The following is an 18689-nucleotide window of genomic DNA, read 5'->3' as shown; positions in this document are numbered from 1 at the left end:
AGCCAGCAGGTGACAGTCGGGAACTTAATTGTCTGAATCACACCGTGTTAAATTTTGTATGGATGGTGAGATATGGCTCTTGATAAAGACGGTTCTCTCTGCTTCTTGAGGGAAATGTCCGTCACTTTCTAATGGATTTCAATTTTTTTTTCTAGAGCTAGTTGGCTGGACTTCACCTCCTCTCAGTAAGTTTAAACACTGATGTTGAAACACGCCACGGTCTTAGTTGAACAAAATCATTTCCTCTATCTAATGAATTTTAATATTTTTTTCTAGGTGCACCTTCCGAAGAAGCAGAGTCGCAGAATTTAAGTATGTCTGATCCATGTTAAAACTCTATACAGTCGGCCCTCGGTATCCATGGGGAATTGGCTAAAAGACGCCCCCCGGATACGAAAATCCACAGATTCTCAAATCCGTCAGATTAAATGGTGTAATATGTAGATCCTTCCATATACTTTAAATCGTCTTTAGATTACTTATAATACCTAATACAATGTAAATGCTATTTAAATAGTTGCTAAACTGTCTTGTTTAGGGAATAATGACAAAAAACTGTACATGTTCAGTACAGATGCAGCCATCATAGTAGAATTATCACAGAAAAATAATTTATAGATACAGAAAATATAAATTCATTCTCTCTCTCTCTCTCTCTCTCTCTCTCACTCGCACACACACACACACACACTGTTAACACTCACCAACATCCAAAAATACACATGGAAATTTGTATGGAAATTCAGGTTTACATTTTCTGGATTTTTTTCCCGAATACTTTGGTTGAATCTGCAGATGCGGAACCTGGGGATATGGAGGGCCGACTGTATGTTATTTCACGGCTGATATTTCACGACTGGCTGAGTCCAGTAAATGATGCTTTTAACTTCAAAAGGTTCCATCGATTTGTGTTGGTATTACCATCAATATGAGAATATTAGATGAAAGCAGAAATATTGTAAAATAATAGATCAGTAGTAAAATGTTTGTCAATTTGTAATGCATTTTGTATTCTTCTCCCTGGCTGGTTGCCTGACCTTTATTTGTATGTTTGATCTTTATAGCGTATTATGACCAGTGCTTGTCGTTCAGTAAATGGAGGTTTTCTAAGTTCTGATAAACCATCTTCCTTTCAGCAAACACCTTCTCCCTCATGTCACTGGCCAAACAGCATTCCAGTAAGTCAACCTTGTTTATGTCTGTAAGATCATACAACAATTGTGATGTTTTTGTGAACCTAAAGGACTGACCCGTGAGAGCTTCTGTAACTGTGATCCCATTTCCAACTACAGCCTTTATCCCCAACCTTCCCAGTGTTTCAGGGAGAGCATTTACAGTTTTCTTGATATTCTTCTGTGATGGATTCTGTTTCTGGAGCTTATCATTTTTCCTCTACTGCATTGTGTATCTGCGTGTTTGTTCATTCTGCCTGCATTGCTGCTATGGTGCTGATACTGCAAGCCCTATCTTTCTACAGTGAGTTCACATTTGATAATGGCCATAAATAATAGAGTGTTTGATTTCATTATAAATTTAAGATTTAGTTTAGACAAAGGTTAAGAAGCATACAATCAACTGTAATAATAATAAGAAGAATAAATAACAAAAATATACAGCAATCCCTCTTCACTCGGCCTGGCTCAGCTTAAAATTGTGGGTTTTCCGTTTCTGTTGTAAGCATTTCCAGCAGACCCTGATTTACATTATAGTTGCCAAAGCAAATCTAAAACGGTTTGTAAAAGGATGTTCCGAATAGACTCTCCCTTTATTCAGAAGTGCTGTGTATTTCTCTTTGGACTATAACTCAAGTGCTTTGAGATTTTATCCCCTTAAAAATGGGAAAGTATTCTCCTCTGTTTTGTTTTTTTTTAAATATTTTCTAAAATAACATGTTGACTATATTGAAAATACATTGCCTACGACAACTTACTTGTTCTTCCATATATAATGTTAAGAGAAAGTGCGCACCTAAAAACTACTGCACTTCACTGAATCTTCTGTTAACTTAATGACATAATATAATTATCTGACTGTACAGCACACTTGTAGCCTCCATTTTCCATGTCTATGATATGTAGACTAGACATTGCAACTACAGTGAAAGGTGTCAGTTGTATAATTTTGCTGGTATGACATCAGTATGACTATCAACAGACTGCCAATTTTTGCTGAGAGCCGCTTACCACGCACATGGAAAACAGGCGCCTATGGAAAGCCGTATTAACATTTAATCAAGTCATTATCCGTAATTACATTTTAGATATTCACAATAGCTTTTCTCCTAGTCAAAAATGTATTCTTACTAGTCAAAAAGAGCATTTCAGATATCCACAGTGGCATTCTTCCTATCCACAACTGTCATTTCAGATATTACATTATGGATATCTAAAATGGTGGCATCCTTTCGGATATCTGAAATTAAAATTATGACCAGTAACAATTAGATTGTAGATATCTGAAATGGGACTTTTTCCTAGAAAGAATTCAGTTGCAGATATCCAGAATGAACATTCTGGATATCTGAAATATAATTGTGGATATCTGAAATTAAAAGCCCAATAGACGTCAAAAGTGACGTAATTTCTCCTAGGAAGAATGACGATGTGGATATCTGAAATGGCAATTGTGGATAGGAAGAATTTCATTGTGGATATCTGAAATGCTCTTTTTAACTAGGAAGAATTAGAGATATCTGCAATACATATCTAGTCTAGCAATAAAATGTTAAAACAGCTTCCCATAGGCGCCGCTGTCGCGAGATGTGGCTGCTCTAATCTGTTAATAAAAGCGCCAAAATGAAAATCAATACTTTCCGCAGCCGCACCGCACAGTGTCCTTCCACCAAATAATAGTGACTGACACTCAAATACAACACATGCAATGACACAGAAAGTACATCAGGTGAATTCAGTCCAAGCTTGTATCTTAGGTGGAATTATTTCAGCGCTGGTTTCAGAGAAGAGGAACAAATTGGTAAATAAAATGCAAGGTAAGTGACTCCTGTTATCGGGGTGGTTGTGGTCCTCTGGTGTTCCTCTTGGCTGGGGTCCCGTGGTTGGTGTCTCTGGGTGGCCAGTGGCCCGGCCTGTTGGGGACAGTATGGGGGATGGGGGGCGGCGCGCTGGGGGGGGGGGGGGCTCTGGGTTTTGCCTGCGCCGCTACGCTGGGGTGGGTGGATCTGGGGCGTGGGCTCTGTCGCCTGGGGCCACGGCGCCGACTCCCGGGCAGGTGGTCGCCCGCATGCAGTGGAGCCTGGCCTGCCAGCTGTGCGGGATCGGGGATGGGGACTAATCGGGGCCAGTCGGGGATCTAGCCCCGGTGCGGGGGGGTCCACTCCTGACACGCCCTTATTGCTCCCCTGGGCCCGACACCACATTGCACACGACACTAGGGCTTTGAAGGGCGGTGGGGAGGTGCGCCGAGGCACTGCCCCTCAATTTTGACTTGCATGTTAGACACCACATACACTGCATTCTCCCCTGCACTTTGTTTTCTCCATGCCAGCTTAATTACTACTCTTATTATTATTTCTATTTACCTTTTTTTCTCTCGCCATGGTGATTAATGTCTGTTATTATTATGATTGTTGTTGCTGTGTGTCCCTCCCCCCCCCTTTTTTTTTATATAATCACGGTACTGGGCGGGTGAGTTCGGAGTGGCCACACTGGAATTGAATATCTTTACACTGTAAAAAAAAAAAAGTGAAGACTGCAATCAAGGTTAACCGTGTTTCACACTTGTAGTGGCCTGAGATCCCGCGTATGCAGCAGCAACGTAACCGATGCCATAGTGCATCAGTCTGTGCACATTTGGGTGGTGATGGATCATAGTGCTGAGTTTTGGCTCTTTCATGAATCTTAATAACCCCCTCATAATTTCCTGTGTTCTTCACTCAGGTCGTAGAGTGCCCAATCCAACCACATCTCCTCAGTACAGCCATCCGAACCTGATCAGTGGTCTGATCCATTTCCTTCTGTAAGTGGATGTGGCTGCAGTTTCTTACAGCTCTGCACTTTCACACCACCCCGCAAAGTGGAAAGTCCACCCAAACTCTTTTTTCGCTTTGCCCTTGGTGCATGTCCTCCCCCTGGTTTCTTCCCACAATTGAGATATATGTGCTATGCGGCTAGGCTAATCGCTGTCTCTAGATTGCCCGTGAATGTGTACGTGTGCCCTGTGATGGAATGGCATCTCGATAAGCAGTTATGATAAATGAATGAATTTTCATTTTCCCTTGTTGAACGGTACTTCCACAGTTGAAACAGGAGCCCGGTAAAGAGAACCCCATCTTCACTCCAAACGACAAGCCTGAGGCCTGGCTACTAGCAAAGATTTGGGTCCGTAACTCTGATTTCTACCTGCACGAGGTGATCTCCCACTTTCTGAGGACACATCTGCTGGCTGAGGTCTTCTTCTTCAGCATCTTCACATCGCTGAGTGATCACCACCCAATCCTGAGGGTACAGTTCTCTTTTATGAGTGGGCAACGTCAAAGAACATGGGACTCAGTCAGGAGGAGTTTTTTTATTTACATTTTTAATTATTATTATTATTATTATTATTATTATTTAGCAGACAGTTTTGTCCAAAACAGCATACAAGTAAGTCATTACACAAAAAACGTACATGCTGTCAAGGAGCTGAGTAGGCATAATGGCAGCTAGGCTGAGCTTCCAGTGAATGTCCAGGTACAAGTGTGAGCAGAACCGGAGCAGGAGCTACACAACAACTTCTCACAAACCAATAACTTAATAAGACTTGTATTCGATGAGCAAAAAGTACAACATAAAAAGCATTTGAGGAACATGGAGAGGTTCCAGGCTAGTAGAGGTGGTTCTAGAACAGATGGGTCTTGAGGCGTTTCCTGTAGCTGGAGAGGGAATGCGATGACTGGACGTGGTTCAGCAGCTCTTTCCACCAACTGGTAACCTGTAAGCCAGCACCAAGGATTTGAACTTGATGTGAGTTCCCAGAGGGAGCCAATGAAGAGAGGCAAGCAGCGTTTAGGCTGACTGAATCAGACCTACTGTCACACTATAATTGATTGTGTTTAAATGCTGAAACAGTGAAATGACCTGCAGGTAACATTTAATTTGCTCGGTTTTGCTGCCCAACACTAGAGAATTTTTAAGACCCTTTCATACTATGTTCTGCTCAATCAGATCTTTGTTGCCACGGGGAGATACACGATACCAATCAACGTAATAGCCAGAGCTACACTCACCAACGACACTGGCTTCTTTATGGAGGTTAGTGGACTTGTTTTATACTGGTTTGAATATTATCTGTAAGGTTCTCACCTTAATATGCAGTAACTCACAGAGGGATGAGTTGCCTTTGGGTCATTAAGCCAGGCCTTAAACACCACAGAATGCTCTACAACGGGAGAAGATGGGATATGTGAACACAGAGAATTTAATTTTACTTGTGCAAATAAAGCATAATTTCATTTAACATAATGCAACAAAAGCCTGAAAACTCAGTACATCTTACACTGTCCTTTTCCCTCATAGTACACAGCCTTCGGCAAGGATGCCCAGTATGAGCTGTTGCAGAGAGCGTTCAGCCAAGTAACCTACAAGAGCCTCTGTCTGCCTGACAACCTGGAGAGCCGTGGAGTGCAGCATCTGATGAACTATTACTACAGGGAAGATGCCCTGGTTATCTGGGATGCAATATCTGAGTAAGGAGTTTTCTTTGCTTTCATTGGCTGTGTGTTGTAACTCATCCATCCAATCACCACTCTGTCGGGGACCTTGGGAAGGACAGGCCACTTTCGCACATTAGCCAGATGTTTTCTGGCATCAGATTTTGTATAACATGGTGTAAGTGATAAAAGTATCATGGCTTATTTCAAATGCTGTTACTGTTTGTTTTAGATTCCTTCAGAGGGTCATTGATATGTACTACAAAGACGATCACGATATTAGAAAGGACACTGAACTTCAGAACTTCTTTTCCTATACTTACCGTTATGGACTTCAGGGAGAAACAGGTAATTTGGTTAATAATATAAGTATCTTGTGCTTATCTAGGTAAAGTATGTATTTATATCATGAACCACAAACAAAGCATCATGAGATTTTTATAAGAATTGCAGAAATCAAAGGGAGGCGTTTTCCTTGTATTTAATTAGATTTACTGCAAAGCGTGGAGACCAAAGCGGAAGCGGTCAGATACCTGAGCATGGTGATGTTCACCTGTTCAGCTCAGCACGCCGCTGTGAACCATGGACAGGTGACGCGCTGATAACTATAGCCATGGATGATAAGATCCATGAATGAAAAGATCTCTTTTATTAAACTGTATCAGAGTTGCACCGAATCCTTTACCCTCCCTACAGTATGACACTTACGCCTGGATGCCAAACGGTCCCACAATGATGAGGCAGCCCCCACCAAAGTACAAGGATCTGGTGGATGAGCAATACATTGTCAACACTCTGCCTGGCTTGGCGTCCACCCTGGAAGCCATGGCTGTGTCCCGGTTCCTCAGTCAGGTCTCCGAAGACTTTGTAAGTGCTCAGCTGTTTGAATTTGCTGACCATTGTGACACGTATCTGCATCTGTATCCTTTCGTTAGAGTTAAAAAAGAAAAAAAAAAAACATCTCACTGGCAGTAGGATGCTGGTACTGAAATTGATCTGGAATATTTCAGTCAGTCCTTGGTCCCTGTGTTCTCCACATATGGTTCCCTGAGAGAACCAGCATCTCAATAAATTCTTCTAATCCTAAACTCATCCATTCTGCCCTGTTAGCTGTAAGCAATCCGATAATAGATGGACAGATCTGTTCTGTTCACTATTCAGTCTGTGATAAAAGTAGGCCGAGTCACTGTCATTATGCAGTAATTATGCACTTTGATGTGGGATCTCCTCTTCAGCTCCCAAGTGTAAGAATGTTCATTTGTCTTGATATGGAAGCTGAGGAGCAAAACTATCTGGAATTTAAATCAATTATTTACATCACAGTCAGTCCTCTACACTGCCCCCACAGGTTGCCCTGGGAACTTACGCGAATGAAGTATCTAATGACCCACGTCTGAGGGATGCGATCAAGAAATTCCAGACACGGCTAAGCGCAATTGGGGAAGCAATTAAGGAGCGGTCAACGGAGCAACCCTTCCCGTACGAGTATCTGCACCCCGCTGGAATTGAAAACAGCATCGCCATCTGACAGATGGGGTCGCAAACCAGAATTTGTTCTCCTTCACTTTGATTTGCTAACATTACTCACATCCTTGTTTCTGATTGGTAGGTAATAGATGCTATTAATTGAGTTGAAAGTTGGCGCAAAGCATGTAGCTGGTGTTGTGATTAAGCAAAGTATCACCCAATCACATGTAACACTGTAATCCAGGGCGGGTGGTCTTTTCCTAACCTGTATTTAGTCTGTATCATGCTGCATGTCCATAAGGCTGCAGGCGATTTCACCTTCCATTCCTTTGGTGTATCACACCAATGATAATGGGGGCTGCTTTCATTTTAATTCCTAATGTCTTTACATTTTTTTTTTTTATTTTACCTGAAACCAGAAGCTCTTACAAGCAGTTGGCAAGGAATACACGTCATTTTGTGATATTCCACTAGGGGGCATACTAATTCCACACATTACTTGTATAAACATTTCATATAGAATTTGGTCAATAAATGGCTATCAAGACATTGGTACTGGATTTGTATTAATAAATGAAACACCTGGGGGGGGGGGGGGGCAAAGGGGTGCAGCTTCAAGGAAGATAAATGGGCACAGCCTTCATTGGAGGTTCTATGAGCAAATATGGAGGGTCTGGCCATATATAAAAAATACATGAGAAGCACATACCCAGCCAGAAAGGGACCACCAGTGACCAGCCCACCCCCCCAATATACATGTTAAATTCTCTGTCCCCTGACAATATGGCTTGTAAACATGGAAAATTCCACTCATTTTTAATGACTTACAAATTAAAGGACTAGATTGTCTAGATTTGGGATAATTATCATTTGCACCATTTCTGCTGTTTTAATTGTCAGAATATAGATCTGTGTGAAATGTGATTAAAAATTTATTTGAACCCTGATCTACTGCTTTTGTCAGGGATCTCCAGCTCTGTATCTCTGTACCTCAGTTGTCCCACAACAGTGTCCATTAACCATGACGGGTGACGGCTTTTTGCTCCTACAGCCCGAAATCACACCCTTCAGACACAAAAACTCACCAGGGCTAAATAAAAGAATGATTTAATAGATCCTGTATTGAAAGCTATTTTACACAAATTATGCTTCAAGTCCAGACACACAGCAGCAGTAATGCCAGTTTCAGCTGAAAAAGACCGGAAATGAACAGCCCAGTCCGAAAGGAGGGGGGGGTGACAGGGCCAGCCAGAGACCCCCCAGCTTGGATGGGGTCCTGCTAACCAGACACATCAAGGGTGGGGGCAGCTGTATAGGCACAATGAGTGTCTACACACTTGCATACACACACATGGTGAAACTCTATATTAGAAAAGAAAGTTTAAAAACATTCCACATATCCCACTGTGTGATTTATTTCTTACGTGGGGGTGTTTTCAGCTGAGAATGACCTGAAATCTATGTTTTTCCAGTCCCATCTTCCCAAAATCACTTCACTGCACATTTCCTACTCTGGCCCTTCACATAACGCAGCAAAAACGGCACTGGGCAGGAAAGGGGGGGGGGGTTCAGAGTCTAAGTGATGAGGGGAGCGTGGCACACTCCGGGGGGGGCTCATCGACGGTACACCCCGAACGCCACAAAGCTAAAGAAGATGGTGATGCCCACCAGCGAGGCAGTGGCAGGGGCCGTGAAAAAGTGCCGGTACTGGATCTGAAAATACCAGAGCACGGACAGCATGAGCACGAAGAGGGGCACCATCAGGCTGCCCACGTTGAGGGCCACGTGAACCTGGTCGGCCGCCCGTGCCCCCGCGGGCACCTGGGGTGTGGCGTGCTGGGAGATGTGGCAGTGCAGAACGCAGTTGTCGGCCAGGTTGAGCGAGGCCAGGGTCTGGGCATCATCACGTAAGAGCTGGCCCTGGTAGATCAAGCGCACCTGGTGCTCCTGCCCTGCAAAGTATGTCCTGTAGGGGGAGACAAAGATATTCAGAAGAAGCACGGAAGTCGCACAAGTGTTTACATTCAAAAGGTAAATAAGATGAGCTTAAAATGAAATTATATATCATTAAAACCATAAAACCACAGCCAAGGAAAGGTCTCCTTGGTGACAGTGAGACCAAAGGGATGTGATCCCAACAGGAATGAAGTGGTTCCACGCTCCAGCACAGCAGGGCCTCATTAAGGGGTAAGAACAGCAGTCCAGCACTGCTGGCTGTGTGCCCAAATACTTACAACTGAATCCACCCCCCCGCCCCCCAAGCCAGTTTGGATTTATTTTCACTGAAATTCTCTGATCATCTGCAACCCACCCCCATTTGATAGCGAGCAGCAACGTGCCAATGCGCTTCAGTCCATCAGAGGTGGATAAACTTTTGATAGAGTCAGCGGGGATGTGGCCAGCCAAGATACCACAGCCTAACAATCCAACCCCGAGGCAAATTTAGGGTGAGAAAGATGAACCCAGCCAGAGCGTGAAGGCAAAACTGTGATTGTCATTCAACTGTGATACATGCCTTTTGATGTAGCCGATGGTGTCTTCCGGCTTGACCTGGGCCACTCTCTCCGTGTCGTTGAGGAACTTGAGCCTAAGGACCATGTTTCTCTGGGCATCATCAGAGGTGTCACCTCCATCATGGCTGGGCTGCTGCAGGGAGGGGCCAGCATCGACAGTCTCTCTGTGTCGCAGACCTTCCACCCCGAATTCTCCGAGCTCGGGGAGGCGGCCCCCTGCTCCTCCCCTGGTCTGTTCCCCATCGGCCGCCTCTCTAGGGGACTCCTCCTTACTCCCCTCCTCGCTGCTTCCAGCGGCCGGGGGGCTCTCCAAAGGGCTGGCATCATGACCGGTGTTCTCCTGGGAGGGGGGCGACCGGTGTAGGGGGGCAGTAGCGGGACCAGAGGCAAACAGGTGCTCGGTGCGGTCGGCCGTGTGGGTAGAGGCCCACGCCAGCACCAGCACCAGCAACAACAGCACCACCCCAAAGAGCACCGTCACCTCATCGCCCACGCCCTCGATCAGAGCCATCCTCAGGGCGTGTCCCAGACAAAGGTGGCGTTCAGGTAGGCACCTAGGGCAAAGGGAACGTATTGTGTGTAAGGAAGTAGCACACACCAAAAAAAATAAAAAAAACATAACCTCAACCTGAAAGGCACATCGAAAACACCACCTGCTCTTTAAGACGACGAAGTGTCAAACAGAGATATAAGAACATAAGAACATAAGAAATTTACAAACGAGAGGAGGCCATTCGGCCCATCAAGCTCGTTTGGGGAGAACTTAACTAATAGCTCAGAGTTGTTAAAATCTTATCTAGCTCTGATTTAAAGGAACCCAAGGTTTTAGCTTCCACTACACTAGCAGGAAGACTTCCATACTCTAACTACACGCTGTGTAAAGAAGTGCTTCCTCAAATTTGTTTTAAAATGTTCTCCCGCTAATTTCCACTTATGGCCACGAGTTCTAGTATTTAGACTAATATTGAAATAGTCATTTGGCTGAACAGCATCCAGACCCTGTTTTTAAGTTTTGTGGCACAATAGTGTGTAGCACTGATACCTCACTCATCCAGGGCTAGGAGTTTGCATCTCACCTCTGCTTTGTATGTGTGCAGTTTGCATGTTCTCCCCGTGTCATGTGGGTTGCCTCCCACTGTCACAAAATATGGTGTGTTTCTCAACACCAAGAATGCAAAAAATTACTTATGTAATTACTTATGCAAAAATGATCTCGCTAACTTGCCTCCAACGAACTTGGGACGCAATGAATCATAGGATCGTTCTCATTTGACGAGGGTGCATCCGATGCATCCTTGATATTTGGAGCGGAGCAAAAACAACCACCAGGGATTTTTACCATCCTTTTGTTTTTAGTATTGGAACTGGTCTTCAGGAATGGAAGATGATGTAGAGCAGGTATGCAAGAACACAAGTACGGTGAAATACACATATTGAGAAACACCCACGCAGTTAGGCTAACTAGTGTTCCTACATTAACCACAATGCCCTGCAACATCCACACACCACTCATGGGTCTCACAAATCAGATTATCTAGGCCTTTGCAGGTGCTGAGATATCCTGTGTGAGTAAAATCAGCAGCTTCAACCAACCACCGCAAAATCTTTTCTTGAAATCTTTTTTCAAAAGCTTACAAGAAAAATAAGCCATTTCCAGAGAAGAATCATACACCCACAAGAATTCTCTGATACCACTTTGAAAGTAAGCACTTTGGTGGGCCAGTGCTTCTGAGCCACATCATAACATGACACAGACCAGCTCCAATCTCATTAGGTAGGCTGTACTTTAGAACTAAAGGTCAAATGTACCTTCACACATGCAAAAGAGCAGCTCGCTTTGAGTCTGATGCCTTAACGCGTCCAGCCGTCTGAATACTCGGTTGGTGTAGAAGGTGATGCCTTCATTAGCGCCTGGCGTGGGAAACGGACAACTTAATGTGCACAACGTGTGTGGTTTGTGTAAAACACTAAATCTGAATGTAGGTCAGGAGAAATGCCTTCGAAATAAAACATTCGGGATAAATAAGTAATGACTCGGCAGCAGAACCGTCCTGATGTCCCTTTCTCTGGCATTACAGGTCCCGAGTCCCACAGCTGAACGTCAGTAGGTACTGACAGCACCCGCACCCCCACCCCCACGGGCCACCGCGATTTCACTATTTTAATTCGCTCAATGCAAAACCTTCACATTTACTCTCCCTGTGTACTTATCCTTTAAATATCATTAAAAAAAAACAAAGAAAATCACGGTTTTCAAGGAGATCCCATGGTTGTCATGGAGCAGCGCGGCGTACAGGGGCACAGTAGCCCGCGTTCGCACCGACACACCGGCCTCTCTATCCGCAACTGAAACCCCAATCCGAGGCCGTCTCCGCGCACGGAATCTGTCTGCTATAGCAGCACCCAAGTGGAGTGCTGCGGGGCCACCCAGGCCCACAAACAACCCTCGCGGCCCTACTGGGCAAACAGGTTAGCAGGCACCATGTTTACATACAGCTAGTCAACCAGTTTCCCCAGGAAAGCCTCCCATCCGCACAGCTACACGAACCAGATGCAATAAAAAAAGTAACCTGCAGGTCCTTAACCGCGCCACCACAACTCCGCACACGTTACACGAAATAAAACATAATTTCAAAACGGTTTAGGTTTACTTACTGTTATTGTTTTAGGGTGCATGGCAAACAATTTCGGTCCTTTCCACTTAGCTTCACACTTCCTGGACTATACAAGTCGTACAGGAAATGACTCACACTAACCGGAGGTGGGAATTCTGGGAAATGTAGTGCTTTTTTTTAATCAGTCAGCCTACGCGATTTTGATGCGTCTTTAGGAGGACATCGTCAGACGCCACGCATAGTTTGCGTCCCGAATAATGTCAATATTATGTAAATAAAAATATAACATGTAAATCGATTACTCATTGGGTAGCGCTGCTTCCTCATACCTGCAGGTTTGGGCATTTGAATGTCTCCTCTCCCCTTGTTGTGTCGGAATCCTACCACAGACCCAAAAACACGCAACTGACCCAGTTGCCTTCTCTAATTTGTATATTTTGTATGTGTGTGTGCTTATTGCTCTATTGCGCCAAATGCTATGTCTTCATATTTGTCTTGGTGATAAACATTTTAGTTGGACTGTAAACAGACTCCCCGTCATGAGCGATTTAAAGAGTTAATTTATTTATGACTTTAAAGAAACAGAGGCAGAATTCTCATTACTTCACAACCAGTTGTATTCATTATTAATCACTGCTCATTCAGTTAACACCTCCGACATGACTCGGTGTCTCTAAATTCGTTGTACCTTCCTGCCTCACCGTTAGGTTACATACTTTTGGCAGGAGTTCCAGGCAGTCTGTGTGGTGTCTCTCCCAGAAAAACCTCCTCCTTCTTTCCTCCTTTGAGGAAAAAAAAACGATCACCTGCTCTTCCCAGTGCTGTCTGCTTATGGCCCTGAATGATCCTCCTCTCTTTGCAGCTCCTATGTTCTTTGGAAACACCAGTTTCAATTTGCCCGGCTCAGTATAATTGGAGGAAATGGGTGGCTGGGCGAAACGCAACACGCTGTGTACAGCAGATGTACTTTATAATAAGCGGCTAGGAGACGGAGGAATGTATGTATGGAAGGATAATACTTATTTTAAAAGATCAATTTTACACCAGGTTGTTGCATCACACAATTCCTGGAGATATGACGTGATTGAAAAATAACTGTAGCGGAACGGGAATGAAAACCGCAAACGAGGAGCCGGTGTTCTGCGTGAGAGTAAGCTAGAGATGTAGTCTATATTGATGTGTGTCAATAGATGCTAATATATTTATTATATAATCTTTGAAAGATTGCCACTTAAACTGAAAATTCATAATGCCTTAGTTTAACCTGAAATAATAATCCCAAAAATGCGATAACCAGGCGATGCTTTGAATATATTTCTTAGTGCTGTCAGTTGTGAATTAGAAGATCAGTGGTCATGTTGACACACCACAGCACAACAACGAAATGTGCCCTCTGTATTTAACCCATATGTGACATAGCAGGGCACGGCTAATTCAGCGCCAGGGGAGCATGCAGTGCATGGGGGCGGTAACTTGTTGGTCGGGGATTCGAATCAGCAATCTTTTAATTAACAAGTACGCTTCCCTAACCATTAAGTCACCATTGCCCACAACTAACTGTTTAACTGTTTGAGCGCTCTTCGATTTCATCGGCTTCCCCACGAGTATCGCTCCTTTCCTCTGGATTAGGGAGGCTCCACAACTGATCATTCTTTAGGCAGTTGAAGGAGCTGGAAAATGTGATTCTAATGAATATGTTGTCCATTGGATACACGTTTTCCTTAGGGAAATTATACTTGAACATTGCTACATTTGGATTATAGGCCTATACGTGAAAAACGTTAGTCGTGTTGTACAGTAGGCTGGTGTGTAAAAATGTGGTACAGCAAGCGCTCACGTTATTTTGTTCAGGTCAGTTTTTAAGGTTATTTTAAAGTTTTAAAAAGATTTTAAAGATCTTAATGTTCCCGGTTGCTCCATTATAAGGACCTTCCTTTGGTAGTGCGTTGCATATGATTGTGTAAATGGTCAAAACAATTACGAATCCGATTAATGTATGTGTGAAAGCATGGTTCGAATTACGGGGGGTACTAGGGGGTACTGTACCCCCCAATCAAGACAAAAATAGCAGTTTTCTTTTGTTGTAAAAAAAAAAAAGATAACCTCACCCTGTAGGAAAATTTTATGTAAAACGATTTCAGACACTCCTAATGTGGACCGTACCATTTTAACCACCTCGGCGCTAGAAGCAGCCAGTCGGTTGCGTCATTCAGTCTAATTGAGACCTGTTCATTGTGTTCGTCTGTTATGGTACTGTTTGTCGTGCATTGGTAAATGTAAGTAGGCAGCAGAAGTCTAGCCTGTTGAAAATGTGTTATTTTACAACCTTCATTTATTCGTTTAAGTGTTTCATCGACTAATGCAAGCTGACGTCTTTATAAGTTGAATTACTTACCATTGTCCTTCTGAGGCCGGTGTTCTGTCGAGTTGGGCTACTTTGTCGAGGTAAGCTACCGTACTGCTAATCGATAGCCCTAACCATAGCTTACCTTGACAAAGTAGCTCTACTCGACAGAACACGTTAGTTACGTTATCTAGCAAGATAAGCTAACTTCTCTATTTAAACCAGGCTAATTTGTTGAGGTAAAATCGATCATGGTCATTTTCCAAGGAGATGAACTCCCAATGTTTTCATTCTCATTTTATCATGAATAAAATGTGCCTTTCTGAAATTAATTAGCCACTTAGCCTGTGTGGTTTGTTATTAGGCTAATTTTAATGCATAAGAAGGTCTAACATTATGCTCTGAAAAAAACATTACTAGAAGTGAAACCTATAAGGGGCAACGTAAAAAAAAAACTAGCTAGCAAATAATAAGCCCTATTATTTGGATTTTAATAGTATTGATTCTGCATTCCACAATTTCATATTTATAGACATTTTTTAGAAGGTTCATCTAATAGCCCAGATACTGTTTTGTTAAATATAGATAAGATTTTATTCACAGACACACTGTGAGGAAAAGGAAAGATGGAGACATCAGACACTTTTTTGGTGGTAAAAGAAGAGTAAGTAGGAAATAGTGTTAAGAGCTACAGAACATTACATTAAAAGTATAGGTGCAGTTTTGCAAACTGTTAATGTGTATGAAGGAAAGTGGTGGTCAGCAGAAGGCAGGAGAGGCACAGGAGCAGGAAGCAGGTAGATGGCAGGATGAGGACAGTGCAGGACAGTGAGCAGGCAGCAGGAAGATGGCAGGATGAGGACAGTGTGCAGGCAGCAGGAAGATGGCAGGATGAGGACAGTGTGCAGGACAGTGAGCAGGCAGCAGGAAGATGGCAGAATGAGGACAGTGAACAGGCAGCAGGAAGATGGCAGGATGAGGACAGTGTGCAGGCAGCAGGAAGATGGCAGGATGAGGACAGTGTGCAGGCAGCAGGAAGATGGCAGGATGAGGACAGTGTGCAGGCAGCAGGAAGATGGCAGGATCAGGACAGTGAACAGGCAGCAGGAAGATGGCAGGATGAGGACCGTGTGCAGGCAGCAGGAAGATGGCAGAATGAGGACAGTGAACAGGCAGCAGGAAGATGGCAGGATGAGGACCGTGTGCAGGCAGCAGGAAGATGGCAGAATGAGGACAGTGTGCAGGCAGTAGGAAGATCGCAGGAGGTGGACAGTGTGCAGGACAGTGTGCAGGCAGCAGGAAGATCGCAGGAGGTGGACAGTGTGCAGGACAGTGTGCAGGCAGCAGGAAGATCGCAGGAGGTGGACAGTGTGCAGGACAGTGAGCAGGCAGCAGGAAGATGGCAGAATGAGGACAGTGTGCAGGCAGCAGGAAGATTGCAGGAGGAGGACAGCACACAGGACCAAGAGGTAAGTTAGACATTAGGCTGTACTTTAAGATCTACTGTATCATCAAGACAGATATTAGCCTAATAGGCAAATATGTATTTCTGAAGGCTGTTGGAGCTGGGGGGACTGAGAGGGCAGGAATAACACCAGACTGCTGGACCAGACCAGGCTGTTTGTAAATGTTTGTAAATTATCAAAACCAAATTCTTTTGGATAGTGATAAGGATAATGAGATCTTCTGTATTGATTCTCATTTTGTTGCATGTCCAGACCATGACCGTGTGTTGCATACATGTTAGTAAACACCCCTCGCGCATCTTGCACTCTTAACATTGATCCTGGTGGCGACTACTCGTATTGACGCGGTAGCGGACCATAATGGTCATAGAAGTGTTATGAAGGCAGTACCCCCCAATTATGGAGGGGTAATTCGCACTCTGTGTGAAAGGCTTTGAGCACCTGTCCCTCAAAAAAAATTCACGGTGTGAACACACTGCAGAATTTAAATTCGCCATCAGAATCCGCTAGCACAAGGTTTGACATAGTTATACCAAATGGCAAGCAGGGCGCGCTATTACTGCACGGACTTCACGCACGGAGACGATGGCGATCCGTCAATGAAGTTACGTCAACATCCAGATGTTTAAACGCAGAGGCATCGCCTCTTATTAATTCGATGTAAACCGGTACTTTTTTGCAGTGTTTCAGTTAATCGTGTTTCTTTAAGCCGAGACAATTCTCAGGTATACGTATTTAAAATAAACCCTCGTCATAATATTTTGCTATAAAATCGCACGTATTACTAACAGTCCAGTGCTCCTGAGTAAGAACTACGTTGCAATGCGAAGAATGGTCCCGAACTGGTTAGTGAATATTTTCTGTTGGTTTCGATGTGTAGTTTCTATTTAATCATATGGCACCGCATAATTTGCAATCGGTGATCCACGAAACAAAAATTATACAAATACTTCACGGCTTCGCATGTGAGGGTACAGGCGGAACTTTCAGCTGATGATGTTTTGGGGCATCTGAGCAAGAGCTTGGGGCATCTGGCTTAAACGTTCGTGCATTCGGGGGCACGCCCGGCGCATGCGCAGAGCGTCGCCGCGAGCGTCCGCGCGCTAGCAAAGGGTGGGTGTACAGGCTCGGAGGGGGGCAGTTTGCCTGCGTGTGGAAGCGAGTGTCAGACGGCGGGTATCGTCAGCAGGGAGAGGCTGGGATTTGGGTAGTCCGTCGACCGAAAGCCGTCTTTTAACCACGGAAAACAGGCGCGTTTCAGCGTGATGAGGACATTATATTCCGCTCTGCAGCGTGTGGTCGCAGCGCTGAGGAAATAATTCGCAGTTTTCGTAGTGAAATCGGGCGACGGTGCGGAAAAAGGGCAGGGAGTCTGCTTTCGGCCAGGGGACGGCGGTCCAGGCTCGGTTCCGCTTCAAGAGCCGCTGTAAAACTGCCTGCTTTGGATGTTCAGGGCTTCCTGACCTCACTCTCTTCTCCCCATCCCGAATCGGGCCACCCCACACCGAAGGATGCCGGACCAGATCTCGGTGTCCGAGTTTCTCTCGGAGACCACGGAGGATTATAACTCCCCCACCACGTCGAGCTTCACCACCCGGCTGCAGAGCTGCCGTAACACCGTCAGCGTCCTGGAGGAGGTGAGGCAGGCGGGCGGGCGGTGCCTCTGTGAGGGGTCACTGTCAGGGGAAGGGACCGGCCTTTTAGTGTGTCCAAACGGTAGGTCAGACGCAAAGCAGGCGCTGCTGGGACCCTGTCAGGGAAAGTAGACCTGTCTTGGTGTGTTTATAGACATGAAGCTGGCTTTATCTGCCCGGCACCATGCCACTCCGCTCTGTCAGGGGTGACACGCACCGGATGCTGGCTCCCATAGCAACGGCATCCAGGGCTTCACATTATGGGGAGTAATTAATGAAATCCATCCCCACTTTGAGGGGGGGGGGTCGCTTTGCTCCAATGCTTGGGTTATGTTGCGCTCTTGACTTCTCTTTGTAAATGGCTGGTGAGTCTTGTATCCGGATGTTTGGGCTCTTTTGCAGACTATGGGTACTGTTGCTGGTGCTCTTAGAAGGTGGACATTTCAGTTCCACAGGCCCAGATACTTGGTTAGGTTAGTCAGGGCCCCCAGAAACCTAACAACCAACCACTGAACATGGTTTAAGGAAAGCAGCATTTCTGCGGGTAAAGGTGTTAAAAAGGCACTGCACACGCATCCAAGGTGTCCTGTTGCATCATACTCTGGATAGACCTCCTTTACGTCAGACTTCACAGCTTTAGGAAAAAAAAGCAAAATTGTGCTAAAAGTCACCCCCCCCCCCTGCTTGAACATGTTTAAGTTGTGGGAGTGTGGCCTGTAAGCCAGTGGTGTGGGTTCGAGCATCGCTGTAGCTGTGTGGCATGGGTGACCTGATTTCCTTCCATGAGCCCTGAAGCGCAAAATCTTTGATTTAAAATGCTCCTGGAGAGGATCAGGGGACATAAACTGGTGGTTTTGTCCATGCCGGTGTTTGATCATAGGGGTACAGGTGCACACCTCCAAGGTCACACCAAGCACTGCCTGGAAAAGCATATGAACAAATCATGCATGCCAGTGTCTGGACAAATCTCCATTATGTGGATGAATCGTGGGAGCCCATGGTA

At 44.9% G+C, this 18689-nt stretch overlaps 3 protein-coding genes across 7 annotated transcripts in view; 2 read left to right on the top strand and 1 right to left on the bottom strand.

Moving 5' to 3' along the window:
- The first annotated feature begins 3761 nt into the window (after positions 1-3761).
- Positions 3762-7371, top strand: LOC140589099 (polyunsaturated fatty acid 5-lipoxygenase-like). Its single transcript, XM_072711717.1, has 9 exons — positions 3762-3774; positions 3932-3975; positions 4257-4460; positions 5163-5249; positions 5514-5683; positions 5880-5995; positions 6137-6237; positions 6344-6514; positions 6996-7371. Exons 1-9 carry the CDS (start codon positions 3762-3764, stop codon positions 7173-7175), a joined length of 1086 nt encoding a protein of 361 aa, XP_072567818.1. The 3' UTR covers positions 7176-7371.
- Positions 7372-8205: 834 nt separating this feature from the next.
- Positions 8206-13153, bottom strand: tmub1 (transmembrane and ubiquitin-like domain containing 1). 2 transcript variants are annotated; one of them, XM_023816227.2, is made up of 3 exons: positions 12959-13153; positions 9630-10181; positions 8206-9080 (listed from the first exon to the last, which is right to left on the bottom strand). In XM_023816227.2, exons 2-3 carry the CDS (start codon positions 10136-10138, stop codon positions 8729-8731), a joined length of 861 nt encoding a protein of 286 aa, XP_023671995.1. In that variant the 5' UTR covers positions 10139-10181; positions 12959-13153; the 3' UTR covers positions 8206-8728. The 2 variants fall into 2 exon arrangements, with proteins under 2 accessions (XP_023671995.1, XP_023671994.1); XM_023816226.2 differs by lacking the exon at positions 12959-13153 and adding an exon at positions 12283-12397.
- A 4004-nt stretch (positions 13154-17157) lies between these two features.
- Positions 17158-18689, top strand: part of LOC111846206 (arf-GAP with SH3 domain, ANK repeat and PH domain-containing protein 1-like) — a 48256-nt gene continuing 46724 nt past the window's right edge. For 3 of the 4 annotated variants that reach the window (XM_072711277.1, XM_072711278.1, XM_072711276.1), the window contains exon 1: positions 17159-17689. In XM_072711277.1, coding sequence (XP_072567378.1) covers positions 17564-17689 — 126 coding nt within the window. In that variant the 5' untranslated portion in view covers positions 17159-17563. Of the gene's footprint in view, positions 17690-18689 lie in introns of all 4 variants that reach the window. The other variant, XM_072711279.1, reaches the window with a different exon arrangement.

Source organism: Paramormyrops kingsleyae, chromosome 4, assembly GCF_048594095.1.
Source record: "Paramormyrops kingsleyae isolate MSU_618 chromosome 4, PKINGS_0.4, whole genome shotgun sequence".
Classification (NCBI taxonomy): domain Eukaryota; kingdom Metazoa; phylum Chordata; class Actinopteri; order Osteoglossiformes; family Mormyridae; genus Paramormyrops; species Paramormyrops kingsleyae.
This window is presented reverse-complemented; position numbering and strand designations above follow the sequence as displayed.